General features: G+C 49.6%; 5 protein-coding genes across 5 annotated transcripts; 3 read left to right on the forward strand and 2 right to left on the reverse strand.

Moving 5' to 3' along the window:
• Positions 1-4,581: 4,581 nt before the first annotated feature.
• PFICI_02017 (uncharacterized protein) lies at positions 4,582-5,848 on the forward strand (the record flags this gene model as incomplete). The annotated part of the gene is made up of 2 exons (XM_007830598.1): positions 4,582-5,653; positions 5,715-5,848. 2 exons carry the CDS (start codon positions 4,582-4,584, stop codon positions 5,846-5,848), a joined length of 1,206 nt encoding a protein of 401 aa, XP_007828789.1.
• An 11,010-nt stretch (positions 5,849-16,858) lies between these two features.
• PFICI_02018 (uncharacterized protein) lies at positions 16,859-17,146 on the forward strand (the record flags this gene model as incomplete). The annotated part of the gene is made up of 1 exon (XM_007830599.1): positions 16,859-17,146. The coding sequence occupies one exon, from the start codon at positions 16,859-16,861 to the stop codon at positions 17,144-17,146; it is 288 nt and encodes a 95-aa protein (XP_007828790.1).
• Positions 17,147-17,787: 641 nt separating this feature from the next.
• On the forward strand, positions 17,788-18,591 carry PFICI_02019 (uncharacterized protein; the record flags this gene model as incomplete). Its single annotated transcript, XM_007830600.1, has 1 exon — positions 17,788-18,591. The coding sequence occupies one exon, from the start codon at positions 17,788-17,790 to the stop codon at positions 18,589-18,591; it is 804 nt and encodes a 267-aa protein (XP_007828791.1).
• Positions 18,592-19,165: 574 nt separating this feature from the next.
• On the reverse strand, positions 19,166-19,435 carry PFICI_02020 (uncharacterized protein; the record flags this gene model as incomplete). The annotated part of the gene is made up of 1 exon (XM_007830601.1): positions 19,166-19,435. The coding sequence occupies one exon, from the start codon at positions 19,433-19,435 to the stop codon at positions 19,166-19,168; it is 270 nt and encodes an 89-aa protein (XP_007828792.1).
• Positions 19,436-20,284: 849 nt separating this feature from the next.
• Positions 20,285-20,767, reverse strand: PFICI_02021 (uncharacterized protein; the record flags this gene model as incomplete). The annotated part of the gene is made up of 1 exon (XM_007830602.1): positions 20,285-20,767. The coding sequence occupies one exon, from the start codon at positions 20,765-20,767 to the stop codon at positions 20,285-20,287; it is 483 nt and encodes a 160-aa protein (XP_007828793.1).
• Positions 20,768-24,347: the final 3,580 nt, after the last annotated feature.

Genomic DNA, 24,347 nt, shown 5'->3' on the forward strand with positions numbered 1-24,347 from the left:
CCTCCAAAGGTCTAACTGGACACATCATCCCTAGTGTCACAGTAGAGCATTCAGGGCCCTGTGCAAATTAAAGGCTGTCTTTTCCATTTGGCCGTGCTTGTGCGCCTTTCATGTATCTTGCCCGTTATGGTCAAGGGCGAAAAACAAGCCATGGACTGCCAGGTGCTGGTGATTGGGTGGTGTAGGGCGACAGTGGAAGCAGGCAGGGCAGGATGATGGCGCTGACCTACCTGGCTTCCCGTAGTCGAAATGCGGTCATCTGGCAGCATACCATCCGGTCTCAAGCACAAGCTGCGCGTCTTATTCCCGTCGAGATGTGTGCAGCCGTCAGCCCGTCCAATACCAAGAGGCCAACCCATCTTCCCTTGCCCTTGCTCAACCTACCATAGTTTGACCTTTTTGCGGTAGAGGTCTCCCCGGCTCGTAAGCCAGCCGGCGCCACTTCCTGCAACAACGTCGTCCTCGTCGCTCGACAGTTCAGCGACGAGGGCGGAGTGCGAGGGTGGGAAAAACAAAAAGAGTCGCCGGACTACCGGTCTTCCCACACAATCTAGTTCGCAATCCATAACCTTTCCGCCAAGGTGCGCTATGACGAAACATCAAGCACCTATCTAGGTATGAAGCGGTGCGCTTTCCAATTGAATGTGATAAAATGTATTGTCCAACTCACCGGTGAAGCTGCGATTGCATACATTCATTACCTAGACGTTCCTAGGCGCCCGGCGACGTCACTTGGAGTCCGCTATCATCAAGCACACACTCTGTTTGGATTTTTGAATTGCAACAATGTTTTCATGTTTGAAGAGAGGGCTTGCTTGGTCTTCAATTGGAAAAAAAAAAAAAAAAAAAGGAAAGGGTTTCCAGACTCAGGACAGGGTTTTAGTCAGAGGCGGTACAATAAAGTCTCAGCCCAATACCTCAAGGACCGGTCATATTTCATGTGCTCCAAGATCTTTCAATCTGTGTAGAAGAGTGGGAGAAAATACGACATATGATATTGGAGAATGCATTTCCAAATCAGCGCAGCAACAACTACGTCAGACTGTTTATGTTGCAAACAGCAACATATTTCCCGGAAGTGGCACCGCAACAAGAAGGACGATGAGCGGCTCAATAGGTAGGTATATCTATGCGGGCTGCGTGGATTTCGTCGTCATATGCAACGTTCGGTGTCCTTCCCCAACGCCTTGTCCGTTCTCGTACTGTTTAGCATTTTGGGGGGTGGTTGATGCGCCATTACTTGGGGTTTGCTACGTGAGGTATACATTACCTACATACCGCTACCGTGAATACTACCACATACATATATTGACGGAATTTGGTTTTAATTGACTGGCTACATTACACTCAATCTGTCTGGGTTCAACATCCTGTATGATGTCGACAATCAGAGCAACAACAATCATTCTCGTGTCCTACAGACATACACTTTAATCTACATCATTTCTTCAACAGGGTCCGCAGGCACATGCATGACATGAAAGTAATATCATATTTGCAGAATCCATCTGCGTGCATGCCATCACATAGCAGCCTCACATAATGTAAAATCAAGCAAACTGCTGGTCCATGGTTCCTCGTCCATGCCTCCTCTTCTCCTCCGGGCCTTGCCTTTGTCAAGCGACGACTAATCCGTCAAGGAAGAAACTATCCATATTAAGAAAATAGTGGCAATACATGTCATAGTTGCCATTTGAATTTGCAGATTGGATAATAAATAGATTCCATGTGCGTGAAAGCATCATACAGGAAGCCAAACCCTGGCATTCAGAGATGTTGGATTGCTGATGCTGGCTAGTAGCCTTCCATGGAGCCTTCTTGGGTGACGGTGCCTTAGCCTGGGACACACACCAGAAGGTTGGTAACCTACGGGGAACTTTACACTTTCTTACCCAGAGCAGAACTCCTCACAGTTGGGGCGGCTGCCCGCCCATTGCTAGTGGTCACATGTTCTACCATTGTTCCTTTCTCCCACTGTGCCATTTGAGTGGGTGACTGGTACCTAGTGGGCTCCTGTTCCCAAGCAAACTGCCCTAGCAGTTGGGGCAATTGGGGCAATTGGGCCTAAAAAGGTACGGTAAGTCAGGACCCAAAAAGCTCAGCACAGAGCACTTTGGCAATTGCTGCTGTTCAAAAGTACCTCTACTCAACGCTATGCCTACTAGCCGGTACCCACCCTTACTCTCTACCGGACAGGGCTCCATTGAGACAAGGATTCTGACCCGTCATGTATCACCCGTGACGTAGCTGTCGAGGGGACAAGATCCAGTTGAAGGGGGGCATTGCTCATGGGCAGCACCTATCCCCATCCCGACGACCAGCAGGCGCACCGTGCAACAAAACCACGGCGTGGGATTGGTATTGTAGCTTGTTCTTTTCTGACGGGGACGAGTGATAATCTGGCATATATACACGACAGTCGAGAAAGAAAAGAAAAAGCTCATGGATACTTCAGAGATCGTCACTGGCCGTGGGTTGGGTAACGCAGCTCCAAGCCCAGACGGCTCAAACAAGGAAGGCAAGAACTGGTTAACCAAATTCCTAGTAAATTCCACCAACGTTTAAAAAAATAATAAAAAAATTAAGAAATGACACTAGAACGCCAACGGTACTTTGTACGCAGGCGTAATCTACGGTCATGGTGCCCTTTCCTCCTTCGGACCCTGCATGAGAGACTTTCCTCTACCCTCGACTCCCGCATCAGTGGCGTCCGCTAACGGCAGCCTTAGGCGCACTGTTTTTTTTTTTCTTCCTCTTTCCTCCCTTCCTTTTTCCTCAATCGCCCCCCTCTCCCTCCATCTCACTAAGAGAAATCGGGTCCACCGCCTGGTGGGGAAAGAAGAGACGCAGACGCCAGGTGACAGGGTATGGCATGCACAGTGATCGAGAGTGGATTCAAAAGGTTCAATGAGGTTAAAAAAAAAATGAAGAAAAAAAAAAGAGTGAGAGAAGCACAGTGATTTGAGTGAGCGACAGGGGAATTCTCCGTCCCTGCTAGCTCTGAATGACAACCCCTACTTTTTGCACCAAAGATCCACTACACCACTACCACTGCAATCCACTCAGAGATACCCTGTTGGCTTCTCTTGTTTTGTCTTTTTCTGTCGAATTGGCTCATCTGTGTACGTACTGCGTACTGCAAGATGGAGTGCTTCAACTGTGTGTGCAGCGTATCAACTAACTGGCATCCGGCATCCAGCGTGGCATCCCACATCGTTCACAGTCCGTCCGTCGAACGTACCCCTGTTCCCTCGTCCGCCGGTTCGTTTTTTTCTTTTCTTCATCCCTGTCCCTCTCTTCTTGGCCCTTTTACACAGTTGCTAGTTGGTGTCTCTGGCTGACTGGACAGAAATGGATGCTGGTAACCAAGCTATTCAGGTTAGACCCAGGACCCTGATGCCCTCCCCCCCCATTACCTAGTTGGTGTCATGTCCTTCCTACACTAGAAGCGGGTTGACAAGACTATGACTAGAAAGCAAAAGTTACGTAGTTACATGTTTACGTACCTACTTGGCACTCAAGCCCAGCAGCATCATAGGTTGCCCGCGTGGAATTCTTGTAAAGCCTGACCTGCCTCCTCGTCCCTCCAGCGGCATTCTTTTACAACCTCTTCCAAATATTTGTAAAACATACAACAACAAGAAGAAGAAAATACCCAAAACATAAAACATAACTGCAACGACGACTACCCCGGGTAATAGAGACATTATTCACAATCAAAAACAAAAAGAGTGTCCTTGCCCGCCCCATCTATATACCCTCTCCACTACATATTCATCAGTTGCACGGAAGCACCGTCGCCTCGTTGCTATATTCTCCTAGTCCCGGGACTCGTCCAACCAAGTCACGCTTCCCCCAGATCTGGGACCACTGCTGATCTTTCTCCCTTTGGTCCTGAAGCGAGCCACCAAAAGAACTGCTCCACGGGCCTCTCTCTTTCACTGCCCAGCATCCAGCAAGCAGCTAAAACCGTTGCCGTTCAAATTGGACACCGTCTTTCCCAAATTTCAGCCCGGCTCGATCTGGTCATAACGCTACCCTCCCAAATAACTGTCACAACCCTGGAGACTTGGCTCCTCAGTACGGGATATTGAACTGTCGATCACTTCTCCTCGACATTCGTCACTGGGTACTGCGTGCTCAAGGGCCTTGTCTCCACCTGTCCCGCTGACTAGCAAGCGATAATAAGCTTCAGATGGTTTGGGGGTAAAGCAAAGTACCGACTGGCATCACCTTGTACCTCCCACTCATCCCATCTATATACGAAACCCCTGTTGCATGAGTCTCTCCAGTCTCCTGCCAGACACACACTTAAGGCTCGCTGATCCCACCTCCACGAGTCGCTACTTGGATTCACTTCTACCATCGGATCTTCAAACAAAGTTCAGTCTGCGTCTACTATTTCTTGTGACACGACTATTCTGTTCCTTCTTCGGGTCTTCTACAGCTGATCAGCAAGAAAAACCAACGTTCAAACCGGGGACTTTATCTCATTGTTGCCATACTCTCGGTACCTACAACGGCCGGCCAGGAAGCTCAACTTCCTATTATTACTATACCTTCACATTCTTTTCGTCAAAGATGACAATGACATTGGATCACCAACCACAACGATACGGCGCCTTGCACTTTGACCACATGTCTTCCTACCACACCCCAAGCTTCTCCAACCCGTGGGCCTCGGCCTCGTCGCCGCCCAACCCCAGCCAGGGCATGTATCAACAGCCACTCAGCGGTCTCGATATTCTTGCAAAGCAGCACCCAAGCAGGACAAGCGCACCGAGCAGCTCAATGGCTTCGTTCGGCAGCATCCCGGTGACTGCAGCATCAGCAGGTAGCACTCTCATGGCCGACGTCTATGGACAACAAGACTTACTCAATATGCCACAAGATCTTCTAAGCCTCAACCGCTTGCAAACAACATCGGCCGCCTACGGCGAGCCCGCATATGCCACCACGAGCGCACCCTCAGTACACTCGACGTACGCCGCCTCGCCTCCATCCTTTGACCACGGCGGTCTTCCTGGTTACGCTGCTGCACCAGTCCGGTCCACCTTTGCCTTGGCTCCGGAGGCCGACCACAGAAGGTATTCCCAATCATCCGTTCCTTCATCAGTATCCTCGTCCGACTTTGGTACCGACGACGGCCTACACTCTTCCAGGAACTCGGTAGTTGACTTCAATCATAGAGGAATCCCACAGGATGATCGCCGCAGTTTCGCAGATGCTCTCGACGCCGGACACGGTATGCTCGCCATGAGCCAAGAGACTCCCAGGGCCATCTACCCACCTGCCAACCGGGGACGGGGATCCGCAGACTCGTATGGCTTCCCTTCGGCACACTCGACCAGCTCTTCCATCTCCTCGGCCAGCAACTATGGTAGCGGCAGCTACTACGGAGGATCCATCGACTCGTCCGTTAGCGATTACTCCACCGCGGGCTCCGACATTGAATCGGTCACCTCGAGGACCCTGCCCCGGCCGAACAACTTGATGACCCAGCCGCCACCGGCGCCCCAGTCGATGATGGGCCAGTTCAGCTCAAAGGTGTCGTCGAGCACGCAAAAGAAGCACAAGTGCAAGGTTTGCGACAAGCGCTTCACCAGACCTAGCTCTTTGCAAACACACATGTATAGCCACACTGGTGAGAAGCGTAAGTGGTTGATTGCTCGGATATCTGCGCTAGTCCTATTTGTACTAACACCCCACCTCAGCTTTCTCGTGCGAGGTCGAAGGCTGCGGAAGACATTTCTCCGTTGTGTCCAACCTGCGAAGACATAGAAAAGTTCACAAGAACGACGCCAAGTCGGATGCTGGCTCCGAGGATCACCACGACGAGTCGGACTAGGTCAATTCACCTGAGAGCTGACTGGCCTTTACTCCACGACATGTATTGGTTTTTGTTTCCCACGTGTTTTTACCATTTACACCTGCATCGATACCTCGAAAGTTACACCGCTTTGCCTCAAAACACCATTTAGACAAGGCAAGCATGGAAGAACTCCAAAAAAAGTTTTCCACTTGGGATGCGGTTACGATCGCTTCATGAATCAATCATGATGCGTCGCACCTAGCCGCAATGTCATTTATTTTTTTCCACCACCAAAAGTGTGGATCTTCACGGCAATTTCATGAAGAGCGCCAAGGGTAGCGTCGGTGCTTATAGATATGGTGTCGAGCGGATTCGTTTCCTGGGGACGCACTTTTTCACGTCTCTCGCTCGCGGATATTTGGGTCATGGGGTTCACACATATTTCGAGGATTGGTTGTATCTCAATTCGATACCCCTCGTACGGCGTTCAAGGGATTTTTTTTTTCATGGGGAAACTTTTAGGGTCGTCACCAGCCTGGGGTGTGCTGGTGGAGATGGGGTATGTTTTGCTTTCGTTTATTATTTTCGACGGTCACACTACTACTACTGGAGCGAACATGGACATGCTGCAACTCTCATGGGTAAAGGCGTTCGCACAGAGCAGAGGAAGAGGAAAGGATTGGAATGATGATCACTGTACAATTAGCTGCACGTATGTTGCGTTGCATATACCCTGTTGTAAGGGCAGAGCACTTTTCTCGCTCGCAAGAAGACGGATCTGGAAAAGACGGCGGTCGCGTGATAGGGAAAGCTTACACTCGCTTACTGCCTTGTAATTTAATGGAAGAGAAAGATCTTGAAACCGTCCTTCGCTTGTTCACATCACCTGTTCACCCAGTATTGCAAAAGCCTGTCGATCATGAACACTTGCTCGGCGCTCAATGGACAAGCTGTTTACTGTACACGGCTCATATATGGGATCGGCATAATCATCCCTACCTCTGAAGACGGGGCCGGGTTCGAACCGAACCTCGCTTTGCGCAAGAGCGGTTCTTTCTACCCAATCACATGTACAGATATGGACGAACCATCTGGAGATGGGACAGCGCGGGGTTGGCGACTATGGCAGTAGCAATAACAATTCCGTAGCGTGCTTAGGGTCATCTCAAATTGCAACCAACATCCATCCATCTGCTACATTACCTAGGACTAAGACAACAGACTAGCATTGGACACTGGACACGGGGCAATGCCAGAGTATACCAAACCCACTGAAGGGGGCGAAAAACACTACATAGTACACACCAGCCAGCGCTTCCAATACGATAAGGCGCCTACAGGGTGCACGAACTTTTCTAAACCTGTCCCATAGTATGCCACATATGCGCAGTCAGCAGGGCTCAGCTCAGCTGTATGTATTGTAACATGATGAAAGGGAACCAATTGGGCAGCAAAAAGAGAAAGAAGGAAAAAACGACGAAAGAGAAGAAGACGTAACCAGCCAAACCAAGCCAAACCCGATATTGGGAAGCACTTCGGACCGAAACGGAAATAGATCGTCAATACAAAGTAGTGATGATAGTAAGAAACTCACAAGAATTATACACCCGAGTCACACACCTTGAACAATGGAGATAGATGGAGGAAAAGTACACCACACACAAATAGGGGTCCCCGCTAAGAAGCAGAGGAACCGCCCCCGGCTCCGCCCTGTGGAAAACCCAAGGTGAGCGTGTTTCATGTTCTGTACGTACTAAGTATTCTCCCACCCTCCCTACAGGTGCTCAAGCTCTCTTCCATCATCGTATCCAGGCTATTCCATACTTGGTATATAGCATATGCAATTGTGGATGTTATACTTTCTCTTTCTCTTGTTTCTCTCTACTATAGCGGTAAGCGTATGCGAAAACCCTGGGGCTTTCATACACACAAAGACCTAACACACTGCGTTGGGTTACCAGCAGGTCCGTCCCTTCCCCATACACTACTACGTACACAGAAAAAAGTTGCGCGCGCATGTTGCGGATTCGCAATTGTAATAGCTGGGGGACGCTTTCTCCATTCTACCACTACCGAAGACGCTGTTGCACGTGGTCTGTTAGTTGGGCATTCGCAAAGTGCGAATGACATGCACAAACTACTCCTCACACCATGGCCTTTTTCGTACCTATAGCGAGTGGTACCGTAACAGATTGCCTCGTTCTTTGGACTAGATGAGAAAGTATCATCGCTCCCCCGCTGGTGGTGATTTTCCAGCTTCTTACTCATCCGGCTCATGCCGCATTATAACTGTTTCTCTCTGTCTACAAGGAGTCTCTCATTCCGCAGTTTTTTAAGCCATAAGACGAACTCTGCGCCAAACGGCGTCAAGGATTGGGGGTGAGTGGTGGGCAGGGGGCCCTAATCATGAAGGGCTGACCAACCGTATCGCAACTTATTTTGATGTTCAGTTGCTTGAATCAAGCAAGCGTGGCAGTGTGACTTTTTTTTTTTTTTTGCCTTCCCTTGCCCTACCTCTTGATTCCTTCCCCGGGGGAGGCAAAGACAAGGGGAGGAGGGGAGGGGGCGTTTAGCACTTTTTGGTTGTTGTTCGCGCGTGAAGATAGCGGCCCAGTGTCTTTGAGTGTCATGGCCTTTTTTCGGTTTCTTCAAAGGTATAAGCCAATGTCTTGAGTCGCGGAAGCGTACCTATTGGTTCACGGAAAAGAATCCTTGACGCTACTAGCCTGACTAGTAATGCAGGCTGCTACTGTAACTCACTGACCCCCATCCCATCATCGGCTCTCTCTCCTTCGCATCGCAACCTTGACACCCTTTCTCTCTCTCATCGGTTCCAATGTCATGCCCAATACAGTAATCATTACCAACGAAACATGTGAGACCGAGACTAGGAAAAGAGGGAGAGAGACAAGAGAGAACCCTGGCACCCCCGGTTTCTTGCTCTTCCCTGCTAGCACGTGACTAACCCACCAGCCAACGGGATACTCTGGAGAAGGCTCCGTGAAGCCAGAAAGGCGAGGGGGCCTAGCTGGAGGCGAGGTACTTTGTCTACTTGCGCTTGCGACCATCAATGGTATTGATTGGCTTTTACGAGTGGAAAGCCCAGCGCAACACATGGCCCTCAGGGTTCTTGTTTCTCTCTTGATAAGAAGGTACGTGTAAGTAGTACCATTGGGGGAAAATGGATAGCGAAATAGTCATGTTTAAATTCCATGTTACCTACTGTACAGAAACGGAGGTGGCAGTGTTCTTGGGCATCCATGTCGGCGTGTTTCTGGTAAAACCCATCCCCCAATCCGTATAAAACTGCTGCCTATCATGATCCCTGAAACTGCCCTTTACCAAAAGCTAGGAGAGCTGTAAAAGCTCGTCATCATCGAGTATATACGCGCGTCTACAGAAGGTGAGAAAACCAATAGAAAAATGCTCAAGACTCTTTATCCACCCCTTTTCTTCTTCTCACCCTGTCCCCATTCTCCTCTCTCTCCTCAATGGGACTGTGGTTCTCGAAAGCATCGGGTCCTCCGATCAAGGGATGACCGTCTAAACATGGCGGAATAGCCCCCGAGGTGCTGCAGTCTGCAGTATACATGCACCCGCAGATGAATACAAGGAGAAAACCTGCAGGCGGAGCGGGGTGGAGCCACCCCAGGGCGAAGGATTATACTGTGTAAGACTTTCAACTGCCCCAATTGTGCGTGCGGCGCGGTGCGGTCGCGGGTCGGTGCTTTTCATGTCAGAAGAAAAGAAGAGATGAAAAATGTCGGCACTTGTGTTTCTGGCACCACATAAATCCAAAGCGCTTTTTTGGCCTTGTGTGAGATGATCTGATAAGACAATCCATTGCCTGTGTACAGTAAAGTACGGTGTCCCCATTTACATTACCACATCCCTCATTCCACCTCCTCCCCATTAAGCCAAAAAAAAAAAAAAAAAAAAAAAAAAGAACTACTCTGTACACAATACAAGGGTAGGAGTACCTTATCCAGCATACCGGTGCGCTCCAGTTCTTTGGCAAAAAACCGTTTTGGATTTTCTTATTCATGGGGGAGAGAAGTAGGACCAGAACCGTTAATGATTGTCGCTCTTGGTCAAAAAGCTTATTTGGCCTTCCTTCGATTCTTCTCTCTCTCTCGCAATTCTCTTACCCAAGGTAAGGATGACAGCTGTTGCTGTCAATCTGACATGCATCTATATCCAGTTTGTAAAGAAAAATCCTCGTTGAAACGGGACGGGATTTTTCAGACCAATCCCAGGAATCTTGCATGTCACCATGTTTCCTTCTTCATCCTTCTCCTCCTTCTTTTTCCTTTGTTCCACCTTCTATCCGGCTCCCGCTTCCCAAAAGCCAAGGAGAGTGAACCAACCTGCCCAACCCCCGTTTTAGAAACGGGAACACAGCCCGATCCCGATGACGACACGGCAGGACCCCATCCACCCCCAAGGAAGACTGAAAAAGGAAGAAAGGGTATTGCAATGACGTCGCTTTGCGGCGCGCAAAAATAAAATAAAACACGACACCATGTAATTGGGTGTGGTTTCAATTGGGCGCTTGTATGGGATTCGTAAGTTTCCTGTGTGTTATTTTACTTTAAACTGTTCTTTATTTCCCTCAAACCCACCACGATAAAAAACAAGAAAAAAAAGCCCACCAAAATGCGGGTAGCTGACCAGGGATATGGGAGTGGGAAAAAGAAGGAGACTGTGATTTTGGAGTGACTTTCAACTCTACTGTGTAGTATATACATACCGTGTTTATGGGGTAGGGAAAAAAGGAAATGGTTCGTGCTTTTCCACCGCTTGCAAATGTACGTATGGATTTCTGCTCTGGTGTTTCTTTTATGGCGCTCCCGAGATCTTCAGGGTCCTCCCTCTCTGACGCATGGCCCGGGGTGTGGTCATCGAAAGTTTTGACGGGACAGGGGGACCCTCCAATACTTGAAGGTTTTTTGTACACACATGATTGGGACAAGACGTAAACGCGCAGAGGAGGAGAAAAAAAAGAACTCGAAACCGCGTCACAGGATTAGCCATGGCAATTGGCTCGTTACCCTATTCTGGCTGGGTTTGGTAAACATTACCACCCAAAATCCAAAATCCACAGTATGGATACATTTTCCCATGTTCCCTTGCGTTTGAAACGGCGGGATGGAAGCAGTCCGGTGACGACTGTGGCAGTCTTGTTTTGCCACACATCAAGCATCGTCAAAGACCCGATGGATATACCTATGGTAAGGCTGTTTATGTGAGGGTATCCCATATGAAGTATTCGTAATTAAGTTGCATCAGCCTGGGCGCCACGGCATCCCGTGATGGGTTACAGCAGAGCACAAGAGCTGCCTCCTTGTGTTGCTAGGTTGCTTGGGCGCGGGGGCGCACACGTTCACGGTAATCATATCCTCTTGGTGGACTGGGATTGGATTGAATTGATTTGGGAGGATATCATGGGGGGACGTTTGAATGGACATGGGCATTTCATCCCCGGCGGCCGCTGACTTTGACCCTGTACAACAAATCCGACCGACGAAATAAAGGTTGGCAAGGTATGACGCTATCATAGTGCTCTGTGCGTCACAACCCGGGCGGTTGAAGGTATTGAAAGAGTTTCAATGCCTTGCCATCTGAATTTGATATTGGTACCCTTTATAATTTAGTCGCTTGGTTGAAACGGTTTCAAGAGGTCCGATCTGCTGCGACTCTATATTATGAGCGATGCGAAATGCAAACCCTCAGCCACGCGGAGCCGACGTTTTGAAGGTCTCAGAAGATCCTTTTGAATTTCGCTTCTCTCATTTCACTTTCCAAGGCAAAGAAAGTACGATAAGAAGCATGGCAGTGGATCAAGCTGTCTACCTACTCTATGCGCCAAATGAAATAACCCTCAAGTTGCTTGGACTGCCGGCTGGTCGAGCAGCAGCAGCATGAGCAAAAGACTGTCTCCTCTTTGCTGGTGGATTTTTTGATACGATCAATGCGATGCTGGGAGAGTTGCGATCGAGTGTGAGTATGAAATCGACGTCATTCTGCATTCAAGCTTGCAGGCATGTTCTCATAACTCCACCATGGAGAGACTCCTATTGGTCACTGGGAAGGCAAGCCTAGTGGACCCAAAGCAGGGGTGCTGTCGAACCCTTGAAAGTACACAGTCACTTGAGTACCCACTTCTTCTGATGCCGGGATTGGACCGTATGCACGATCCCTGGATTTCCTTTTAGGCCTGATCAAGCCCTTTACAATTACCATGTACCTCGACTTCTTCTGCTGACCGAACAAAACAACATGCAGGGAGGCCTGTCCTATCTGGCATTGCCCAGGGCCCGGGGAAGCTGTCAGCTGTCCACTATTCCGTTTGTTTGTCTGTGTCTGTCTGCCCATCAGGGGACTGCACACGCACACTACATAGTATGTACTGTGTAGGCAGTCCCGCGGGCGGAATTTGTCAACATGCTTTTCTACAGCAGTTGACCGCACCCTGTTTAGGCATTGAGCCTGGGGTTAGGGGGGTAGGCACGGCAAGAAGTTCAAATTCATACTGTACGATACACACCATTTGAGTATACACTCGCTCTGTCTGCTGCAATTCTGCTCTGTTGCTCGTCACTCTCTCTTCCAATGGCTGGCGGAATCGGACTCCGAACGTTGAACGCCGAGGACCTACAGTGTGTCTCATGCACCTCCAAGCCTTTCCCCTCCTTTGGCTGACAACCATTCCACGCAGCATGTCATGTCCTAATTTACAAAACGGCCATCATTATCATCTCTTTTCTTTGGGTGCCATTGTATTTTTGCAGCGCTTAAGGAGGCTATGCAATGCTCCATAGCTCCGTTAATTTCAGGTTCTCTTGGTCTGAAATGTCCATACTCTAGATTTTGCCAGCCTAGTATAATTCACATTGACTCGAGTCGGTGACGTGCCCAACAAGGTGATTCGTCGTCAGGGAAAGAGGAAAAAGCACTGCTCGTCAGTTCCAATCATCCATCTACTCTGTACATACGATCATGCCGCAAAAGGACCCTGGGCGCATATGACGGCGTCGCATGGCTTGATATGCCTGCCCGCCACCAGAGAGGAGAGAAAGGGTTGAGTAGCATTGAGAAAACCGGTTTCTCATTAAGTGTCTTCAGCCTACCAGCAAAGCCAATCGCAGATATGGGCTTTGCACCCAAATGCCATCCCGTCAGCATATGGGAATTTCAACTGGCCTGTCCGCGTCGGCGTTACAGACGGGCTTGGGGGGGAGAGAGTAACCTACCTACCTCTGAAACCAGATTGATTGCCACTATTAATTCCATATACCATTTACTATACCCCTCACAAACCCCAAGCAATCAATCAATCAATCAATCAATCAATCAATCAATCAGCGATCAATCTGCCTACCTAGCATTTCAAAAGGAAAGCTCCCCAATTCATCAATCATCAGATTCACACTGTACGCGTACCGCACTGCCTCCATGCTTGCCATGGGCGCGCGCGAGTCGTTGTCGACATCCGCTTCCCTGTTCATGTATGCACTACCTACATACCTAGCTACTCATCTGCTCTGCATCTGCAGTCAGGGTCCATTTGGAGCTGGGATAGCTCATGTAGCTCTCGAGCTTTTCACTCTACCGTCAGTCACATTTGCTGTTTTCTACCCATCTGCTTGTCTCTTACTACTGCAATGCAACTCGTAAGGGAAAAGAGAAAACTCTAGTGTAGCAACCCACCACAAACCCCCCCAAGCCGTGACATGGCAAGCATGGCATTCTCTTTCTCTGTCACTTTCCCCACAAATATCTTCTCCCATCCTCTGCTTGATTGGAGAATTGCCCTCGTCCGCCCATAACTCACACCGCGAAAGAAAGATTAGAGCATTTACATACACACACAAGATGCCGTCAAGACAGTTTTTGCCACCTCTAATGCGCGCGCCCAACTTCCTCGTCAAATGACAGCCTGATGAAGAAGTGCTTGAACCCAGCATCTAACCCCCCCCCTAGCCAGCCAGTGACCAACCACATGCTGCCACTGCTAATGCGCGATATACACGACAAGAGAGAGTGCCCCATCCGTGGATGCCGTACGTCCTCTTCCTTTGGAGCGAGAGCCATTCTTGTCACGAGTCTGTCCGCAAGACAAAAGGATTCAAGGCAATAAACTCACCGCCTCTCGATTTTTTTCTTTGGTGGTGACCCGGCACTCGACTTGACAGTTGGTTGGAGGGGGGCCGTTGCAATAGGTTCAACGACTGTACAGATTACACACACATATACGCACATACATACAAAGGCAGTAGTACGTAGGCAAGGTAGGTAAAAAAGTCTCTATACACACGGACCAGGGACCATGCCCGCTTCAAAACTCACCTGCCTCCCTGTCTACAATTGCCGATCGTAACCACGTCGGTATAGTTGCATTCCTCTCTTGATGGCTGCTACAATTCACTCCAAGTACCTTTGTGCGAGATCGCGTACCGCCTCCCTCCCCTCCCCCCAATCTCTCTCTCTACTCCTATGTACTACACAGTAAACCCACTGAATGAAGCTCTTTCACACGTGCAGAGTGGAGAAATTTTTGGGAAAGCCGCGAGCTGCTTCTTGTTGTTTGTTCTCGTCTCGGCTTTAGGCAAGTCCGCCAAAAATGTCACACTGGTATCTCGTGGGCTCTTGACTATCCGGCCACCTAACAAAAAGTCACTCTTGTACCTGATCGCCCACGGCATCTGATTGATCCAAAATGAATAAGGACAGAAAAAAAAAAAGGGCTGCTGACTTTGGACTGGGATTTGGGGCCCCCCTTCCCTTCCAAATGTCCCCTTCTTCATGCGGTCTAATCGTTTTTGCTGTGGGTAACGAAACCAATGCAAGCAGCCCATCCGGGGTTATTGGGGACTTTGGCGTCTCGACCGAAACCCTCTGTTGCCTGGCTTTGAAGGAAAGGGGGCTGTGGTGGTGGTGGTGGTGGTGGTGGTGGGATGTGTTTTGATCAGTACTTCTGCTTACTGTGGGAAGTTCTTTTCCCTGACCGCTTGCGAGATTACCCAGTTTGAAAGATATCACATCATTGTTCTTTTTTTTTTTTTTTTTTTTTTTTTACGGGTAGCCCGAGTTTGGTACACAGTAACTCGATGAGGGTTCAGTAGTAACGGAGAGAAAGAAAGGGGGGGAACAGTCCTGAGTGTCGAGAGTTCTTACAGTACAGTCTTTTGTTCAACAAGCTTGCACCTTTTTAATCCTCTCTTGGGAAAAAACGATGATCACCGTTCCAGGGCAGTGGAACAGGCTGTCTAGTCCGTTACGTGCCGGGAAACTATGCTCTTCTCTGGCAAAAGATTTACGTCTTCTGGCAGGACCTGGGGAGGGAAAGCAGAGTGCGGCTGAAGCTGCACGCGACTGATCGTCAGGGACACCCTCGTATGGGTTTTGGGGCCCTTGGGCAAGCACATTTGAACAAGGACGTTTCTTGTGTTGGTTTTCTTTAGTCACAAACATGGTGGATTTATTCTGTTGATCAGTGACTCTTCTTGTCAGAGAGGTCAGGGAATAAGACCATTCCCGGACAACGTTTTTTTTTTTTTTTTTGTTGTTTTGTAGCCGAACCTTATTCGCCGTCTAGGCGAAGAAAAGGCTGTTGATCGTTTCCCGTCGCTGGAACTCTTCTCGAATGTCTGGCGGACATGTAGAGTTGGAGAAAACCTCCCAAGACAGAAACACACGTCCATAAGCGGATGTCGATTGTTTCCTTTTTGGGGGAGGCATTCCTGTCACTTTTCTTTGGCACCCTCTCGACGCGTCTATTGGATGAAGAGTAACATTAGTCTTTAGCTGCGGCTAGAGTTGCCCGTAGACCCTCGATGTCCATATCCAAGCTCTCTGAACTCCCACGGGTGAGCAGATACGTGTGCGGCAGAAGAGCATATTTCTCTGGGAGGGCTGGGTGACACATGCCGTCAGAAGAACCTACATTTGTCCTACCCATATTGGGCCATCGGCTTTTCTGCAGGTATTTGATTGTTCGGGTTCGAAAGGGCAACGTCTTGCGAGCGAACCGGGTTCCGAAAAAACTGCACACTACTCCCGTTATGTCTGTTGATGTGTTGGTGAGGATTCAGCGGGAGAGGGAGAGAATATGTGTGTATGACTTGGTTAGTCGGACCTTGCTTGTAAGTTATATGTTGCATCTATCTCTATAGAGTATGGCTATCTTGTCACTTTACAACCATGGCTCGAAACACCACGTTTGATATTGGTCGAGTAAGAGAATTGATTACGTGTCTCATATAGTAATAAGCTAGAAAAAGAAATATCAAGCAAAACGAGCTGCTGAGACAAAACAAACAAGCCAAAGCAGTGTATTATATGAACGTCTTGCCGTAGAAAATGTCATCTTCCGGTAATTCTGCTTCTTGGAGTCCGATCTATTTGCTTGTAATAAGCCTAGGCAGGAATTTGGCATGTAGAAAAACAACTTTCTATAGTTGTCCTGTTTCTTCAGCTGTAGTCATACACACTAGATGTATGGTGAAATGGTCTGGTTGTCTCCATCGAGTATTTCTACTGGGCAGACCAGTATGGCTGTTCCCGAATGAGTCCTTTCGGTAAACAGCTCATGGACTTTTCAAGCATGGAACATGAAGATGCTTTGCTTTGCTTTCCGCGATCATACAAAACCAGTCAAACGATACTAGATAACTCTCCGATATCCGCCACAAAACTTAAGGGCAACATGGAAATTTGTCTGAGAAGATTACCGGATTCTCCAAGCGCAAAGGAGATACCTCGCTGACAAACTGCTGGAGCTTGTGTGCAGCCTGGATTGTTCCTTCCTTTGCCGAATCAAACAAGATTACGTTGATCACAACTACGAGCCACGTTCTGAACTCGCCACAAGAAACGCTTGATTCACGATCAGTACCCAGTCAAGACCGCATAAATCACCTTACTACAAGGAGCGCGCGCATAGCAATCACTCAACGAGCTCAGCCAAAGTTGAGCAAAGCAACACCCACAGAACCAAAAATCACAGAGCACCGAAGCAAAGCCAAAGAAGAAGAAGAAGAAGAAATGTGCTACACAATACACTACGTCTCGCGCAACTGCGGCCATCACTGGCTCGAGATCTCGCAGCCCTGCTGGCCCGGCCAGGGTTTCAACAGCTGCGATACCTTTGGCGATGGCATTGCGCGCAGCCCTAGCCCTCTGGCCAAGACGCAGACAGCCTGTCCGGCCTGCTCGGGCGCCGGATGCTATGACAAGCACCGGTTCCGCATGATCATGCATGTCAAGAACAAGTACAAGGTGGGCGAAGGGCCTTGTAAGCATGAGCCTGGCTGCGAGTGTGTCATACTGTAAAATGAATGACCTACGGCGACGAGGCGAGAGAGAAAGAGAGGGAGTGAGAGGGAGAAGGAAGCAAACGAGGAGCAGCAGAAGAAAAAGGCATCGAGTCAAGAACAAATCTTTTCGAGGGCAAGTGCTGTAGGAATCTGGACAGTCAAATCAAGAAAAAATCAATTCTGCGATTCGCAACACGAGTGTCCGCGTCCGCGGGTGCAAAAGAGACTCAAAATGTTTTTGCCATTATGGAAAAATCGTCAAACCAAAATACTTCAACGATTGAGCTCATGCGGGCCAAGGTCAAACAAACATGCCCAATTCATTTGTGCCGGGGACGTTATCCGGGAAGAAAGCAAACGCCGCAATCTCTATAGCAACAATGAGCGTTGACGAAATAGTTGCTAGAGACACTGCGATATCGACACCAAATGCTGCTTTTCCTTGGAATAATTTACTGATGCTTCATCATGACAAGCTCAAACATTCATCACGTGCCCTAACCCCATCTTTTGGCGCAAAGGGAAAAAAATCTCCACACTTGTAGCTCGGTATTCTTCTTTTGAAGCTCAAGGCAAAGCGAATACAAGTCAGACCACGATCACGGTGTCTCCCATCAATCATTCAAAGTCACTCGAGTCCCCTTGTGTTTTGCCTCCATGCTTCCCACGCCAGACACGTCGCATGTGGACTATGAGCGCATCTACGAGCCGGCCGAGGACTCGTTCCTGCTCCTAGACACACTCTCCTCGGACACGGAGACCGCCTTCCTCCGGTCCCGATTCGGCAATGGCGGCGCCGCGGCGGGATCGTCGCCGCAGCAGCCACCTCCGGCCCCGTTGGTGGTGGAGATTGGACCCGGCTCGGGCGTCGTCATTGGCTTTGTCAACGCGCACGCCGACACCATCTTTGGCACGCGGCATGTGCTGACGGCGGCCGTCGACGTGAACCGGCACGCTTGCACTGCGACGGGCGCCACGGCGCACAGGGCGGCGGCGGCGGCCAATGGTCATGACGGGGTCACCGCCACTACTGCTGGCGTGTTTCTCGACGCCGTGCAAGGCGACCTCGCGGCGCCGCTGCGGACGCGCTGTGTCGATGTGCTCATCTTTAATCCGCCGTACGTCCCGACGGACGAGCTGCCGCGACAGCCCAGCGCCGCCGACGCCGAGACAGATCGGGCCAAGACCAGCTTTGACCACGACTCGTACCTGCTGGCGCTCTCCTACGCCGGCGGCCGGGACGGCATGGAGACGACGGACCGGCTGATTGACGGGCTGGGCGAGATCCTGTCGCCGAGGGGGTGCGCCTATGTCTTGCTGTGCGCGCAGAATCGGCCCGAGGAAGTCAAGCAGCGGATCAGGGAGTTTGGCCCAGAGTGGTTGGTTGAGACTGTAGGGACCAGCGGCAAGAAGGCCGGGTGGGAAAAGTTGCAGATTATTAGGATTTGGAGGGAACAATGAGCGGGTTTTCGAAATGATCCAAATGAAAACAAGACTTATTACGCGTTTCATGTGTTTGATGATTTTGACATGGCTGTATGACCTCTGCCCATGCGGTGAACTCTTATTTCTCTATGCTGGCCCTTGGCTCTCATGTTAATGAGCTGAACAAACATCTCATGGCTTGACACACCATTATCATCATCTGTCTTGATGGAAATAGAGCCCATACCAGCTAGCTGCCCGGTTGATTTCGCGGGAAGGAGAAAAAATCAATCGTATTGAGACTCGACACCTTTTGCCTTTATGAACGCCGTACGCAAATTCTTGAATAAGTCCATCCTCGTCCTTCTCCAAATGTTGTCGGGGATCATCTCTTTTGGCCCCATGCCAGATCATGGTTTGACTCGGACATGATTCCTTCACCCCTTTCCTGGTCGTGTGAGGTTTCTCATCTTTTCGGGAGGTTCGTCATGTCCAAAACTCTTCTCAAATGGAGCGCAGAAACGTGTTTTTGTCTTGGACACGTGGAGACCAGTCCACCGGCCAACAACTTCAAGAAAAAAGCCCATCATTTTGAGCAGTTTCCTCTTCTTTACCGTCCCCGACCGCGGCCGCCGCGCATACCACCACCACGACCCCTGCCCCGACCGCCTCTGGGGCCGCCGCGTCCGCCGCGGTCCGCAACCTCCTTGCGAGCCTTGTTCTTGGGCTTGACCGAGTCGTCAATGAGGAGGGTGTCGAGCGGCAGCGAGTCGGGCAGGATAAAGTAGCGAATCGTGGAGCCGCGAATGTTCATGGTGTCGAGCGGGATGGGGTCCTGACCGCGCGGCGTCATCTTGACGGTCCGCAGCGCCGTGTTCATCTGTGGCGAGACCGAAGTGATGGTGCCGTGGATGATGGTGCCTGTTTTCACGACAAACGCACATAGCTCAGATTAGCTTTCATGTTTCCTTGGTTTCCTTGTTTTTGCTGCGGGGGGAAATGGCTCGCCGTTCGCAGGATATGGATACGTGGGAGGAGAAGCTTGGGCACTGAAGGAAGGAAGTGGTAATCGGAAATCGTGACAAACCATTCTTGAGTTCAATGGTCACCGTCTCATTGGCGCATTTCATTAAGAATCTGGTGAGAGTGCATCGTTAGCTAGACCGGCCTTGAATTGGACGAGATATTCGCAGTTTTAGCACACGTAGTGCAAAGATAAATGAACAGCTTACCTGACGAGCTTCATCTTGGTTGACCTTGCAGTTTGTCGGGATGTGGATTTGCAAGGCAAAGTATCGCGGTACGACTGCTGTTTCGCTCAGTAGATGGGATGGGCGCGGTCCAGGTAGGAGCTTCAGCCTTGTAAATTTCGTGGCGCACTGAGAGCTTGGAGCGTATCACGTGACCCCATTGTACCTTTCAATATGCAAGGCATCAACGGACGGAATTTGTTCGTACGTGCAACAATTCAAGATAATTTAAATTGCTTATATGCATGTTTAATGCCAGTATCTCCTATGCCTGGCAATATTTATTTACAAAAGGACAATGTTCATGGTCATGCATACATGTTGGGAAACATCGCTCTGAAAGCTCTCATGCTATAGTGGTATCAAAAACATCATATGAAAGCAACCCACCATGGTCTGGCGGAAAAAGAGAGTGGTGCATGCCTATCCATCCCGACATGAATGTGGTAGAGCCACACAGCTTATGCTTTGAGATGTCATCATTTGTCCTTGTCCATCTCGTTCTCGGAAACCTTCTCCCATTCATCCTCGGTGCTCACGCCCGACTTGTAGCCAGGCGCAGCATCCAGTCTTTGCTTCAGCTCGCCTTGCGGCTCAATCACTTCCACCTCTTTGCTGGCCGTGACGGGAGCGATTGATGGCTTTGACTTGGATTGTACCGGCTCCACCTCTGTGTCGTCACTGTCATCAGCATTCTGTCTTGCCATTGCCTCTTCTTGCGCCTTTCTCTCAGCTTCCTTGGCCTGCTCCTTCTTCAGCTCGGTCGCAAACCAGTTGATGGCACCCCACAGTCCTCCACTGATGAATGACAAGATCACAAAGTGGATGCTGTATGTCGCAAGGAGTAGGCCAAACAGGACCACCTGCAAGGCGGCAAAGGTGACGTTGGTCGCAAGCAGAAGGGTGGGCGTGGTGCCCGGGGTGAAAATAGAGTTCCACATCTCCTCGAAAAAGGTTGCCATCTTGTCTGTGTTCTGATGTTGAGAAACCCAAAAAAAAATTTCTAATGGATCTTTGCGACAATGCGCGGACTCGTTTGCGAGAGAAATATGAAAAGAAGTATGCGATGTGCAGAACGCCTGGTGTGGGCTGTCTGCAAGGTTCCCTTTTGACTAATGTAGCTCGTCAAGAATGTAGCTTTCGAGGGGTTTGCGTCTGTACGAGAGACAAGAGACTCGAGGAATAGAGAGCGGCTCAAAACAGAACAGATGGCAATTCGCAGTTGAAGCTGAGCAGACAGTTTGTCCTGTATTGGGGCCAACAAAACCAGTTCTGGAATGAGGCCAGGTGGTGCTAGGCAGTCAATTCCGACTCGTCGTCGATGATGGGAAGCGCCGGGCCTGGAATGATGCAACTGATTTTAGCCACGTCCGCCTCAGGGAAACGCGACGTGTAGACCGACTTTGGATGGTGGGGTTGGGTAGCTCTAAAAAAAAAAAAAAAAAAAAAAAAAAAAAAAAAGGCAAGCTAGTTGACCCTCAGAGTCCTTATGCAGGTCCAGCTGATGATTGTAGCCAAGGTAACAAAGGCTGCTAATCGTGCTTGCGATGTTGGAAGCGCCGCTGCGAGTCAGTTTGGTCTGTCGGCATGAACATGAAGCAGGGCGACAATGACAGTAAATGAGTCAATAAAATGAAGCAAAACAAAAACAAAAAGTCATCAAAGATTACTGAGACGCAAGAGAGGGAAAACGGTCTTTCGCCAGCGGACCATGACCACGTTGGCCGGGATGGGAAGGAGGGGCAAATAGGCGGGTGGTCGGTCGGTCGGTTCCCTTATCGAGGTCGCGTCTGCTGCTCAGGTGACGACGAACGACTTGTGATAGTGCCGCAACTGACCAGCGGGTATTACAATACTTGAGTAGATCACCAGATCAGATTCTGACATAATGTCCAGTGGTAACTGAACAATCAGAGCCAATGTACAGACTATCGATCAATTTACTCATCCCGACGCTGAATACATCCCTTGATGCTTACCTACGGAACGAATTTCTGTTGTCGGTTGCCAGAGAAGAACGCGGGGTCAGTCATCGCAAGAGGATGGATGAGTTGCCAGGCACTAGGGTACCTTAAGTAGATATCACGGTGGGTCGCGATAAGTGAGTCGACGTATTGGATGCTGCCCACGTACATGACCCAAATGCCCAGGTAGCAGTGAAGCCATATTGAATAATCATTGAATTAGCGTCATATTCATCTTGACTCGGCAGATACACGGTTTTCACATGCGAGGCAGGATAATTAATTCGATGGACCAAGCAGATCGGCCATCTTTTGTTTCCCAGAATTGAGAGCCTGTCTGGTGCCACGAGTTTGCGGGGAAGTGACGTTTGGGCTGTAACACTGCGGTGGTGCCATGAAGTTCATCTCATCTCTGGCGGGGTCACAGCTAGCTACCTAGAAAACTACTCAGTGAACGTGGTAAGAGTATGAATGCGATTCTGCCGGCCCTGGAGGACTCATCATTCGATATTTGCATTCCTTGAGCAATGCATATATATATGTCTTGGGTTCAAATAAAGGAGCAGTCTCGAACCGTGCCCTTGATGAGTACATTGCCGCCCCAGATCCACTGTCCGTACGTCGCCATTTGGTTATTCAATTTTCTGTTCAAATCTAGGAGGTAGGTAGGCAGGTATGAATCGTGCCTCTAAAGCGTACGCTCGTCGATGTACCTTGAAATGCTAAAGTTCAACGTTTACAAGGTCGGCGCCGTTGCACCGGCTCTTTCCCAACCAACGGGAACGCTGCGGACAGCCGCTGGAACGCAAACAAACCACGCTGCGGCTTTATTCCGAGATTCCATGCGCCTTCTCTGAGCCAAACTCGAACTCAACAGCTACAAGGCTACCAGCTGAGCTGCCTCTTATGCCAATCACCGGTAGCTATGAGATGGTCAAGATGCTTTCCAACATCTGTGCCCAGACGTAGCTCTTGGGCTGGAGGGCAGTCAACTGCAGTGAAATGCATGTGGCAAACACCACAAACACTTCCTCAATCGAACGAAGGAGTACGAGGTACTGTCGATGCATTTCCATCTGTATGACCGAAGTTGTCTGGTCTTCTTGGTCTTCTATCAAACAATTTCCACATCAAGAAATGTGACAGCTGCTGACAAGTTGATACTTCTCACAGAGAATCAGCGCACAAGAATGGATATCGAAATAACCCGCTACTGGACCTTTCAGTAGATGTCACAAGGTTGGCGGTCAACATGACAGTTCAATACGTTTTGTTCAAAATCCCGGACTTGGAAACTTGACCAATACAGCCTTGGCATGCTGGACTATCTGCCAGCTGTTGTTACCTTTATTTACGCGCGCAGGAGAATCTTCTGGCCCGCTGGTGCCACAATAGCCTCCGTTTCGAAGCGAGTTAATGCTACCATCTATTGCTCTCCCAGCTAATTGGCTGGGCAGCCAGTTCAGCCATCGCCAGCTATGTCTGCAGTGAAGCGCTGGAGGAAGCGAAGACGGTCCTGTACGGCTCAGAGACATTCAATATTCAAGCTGGGCAATGAAGCTTGAGATATGTTCCTGAACATCATACCAAGAAGCAGCAGACCGCCAAAGCCTTCGTCTTCGCCATCCTCCTACGAGAATCGCGATCAACCAATTCTGAGAGCACCTGATTCGACCACAATTGTTCCCTTACCTCCCGCCGTTGAAATCATTGTAGACACGAAATGGACCAATATCTGTACAGGCCGTGCATACATTGATAGCGGGAACTGAAACATTGCTGCCCCTCAGTGTTATCGACGCGGTAGTTTCCAGACGTTTCCCGAGCACGTGCTTCTCCCCAACACGAGGTCGCTCACAGTGGTTCCAAGTCTGAAAGGAGAATATCCATTGTCATGGCAACTGCCAAGGCCCAGACGGGACTGGTTTGAATATCATCACGTCCTATATCGGCTCTTCCTTGGTTCAAGTGAGCTCATCTCAGCCAGCCTAGCCTCTGCCGCTCTGCACAAACTGATGATGTTCTGACCTCCAAGTCGAGCATCCTGCATCCTCTATTTTACCGACTCTTTACATCACTCGGAACCAAAGCCAAGGCTTTGAGCCAAGACACCTCTGATTTATCAATTGGCACCAACTGGAAACAGATCGTCATGTCACCATACGGTCTCGTGCGAGTGCTGACCGCGACAAATGTCTTCATAGCGTCTTAGGAGTTTGTTGTCATTGGAAAAGTCCGTGAACCTCTGCGAAAGACTCATACGGCGTCGAGATGTCACTCTGAATGGACCCGAGAATTCATCTCACCTACTACAATTGGCTTGGTCACTCCGTTCGACTAAACTTTCTTGAAGATCAACAAACATAACTATTTCCAACGGACCAGCGGTCTTGTAAACAGGCTCTAACTCGCTGGTTCTCGAGATCAACAGTAATCAATCGCACTTTAAGACCCCTGCATCTAACGAGCACCTTGAAAGCAAAGTTATAGGCGGCAATGATACCTTGAAGCTTGAGGGAGAATCATTGACGCCGATCTACATTGTGAATCTTTTACATAAGGTATAACGACGACTTCC

Source organism: Pestalotiopsis fici (genome assembly GCF_000516985.1).
Source record: "Pestalotiopsis fici W106-1 unplaced genomic scaffold PFICI_Scf_1, whole genome shotgun sequence".
NCBI lineage: Eukaryota > Fungi > Ascomycota > Sordariomycetes > Amphisphaeriales > Sporocadaceae > Pestalotiopsis > Pestalotiopsis fici.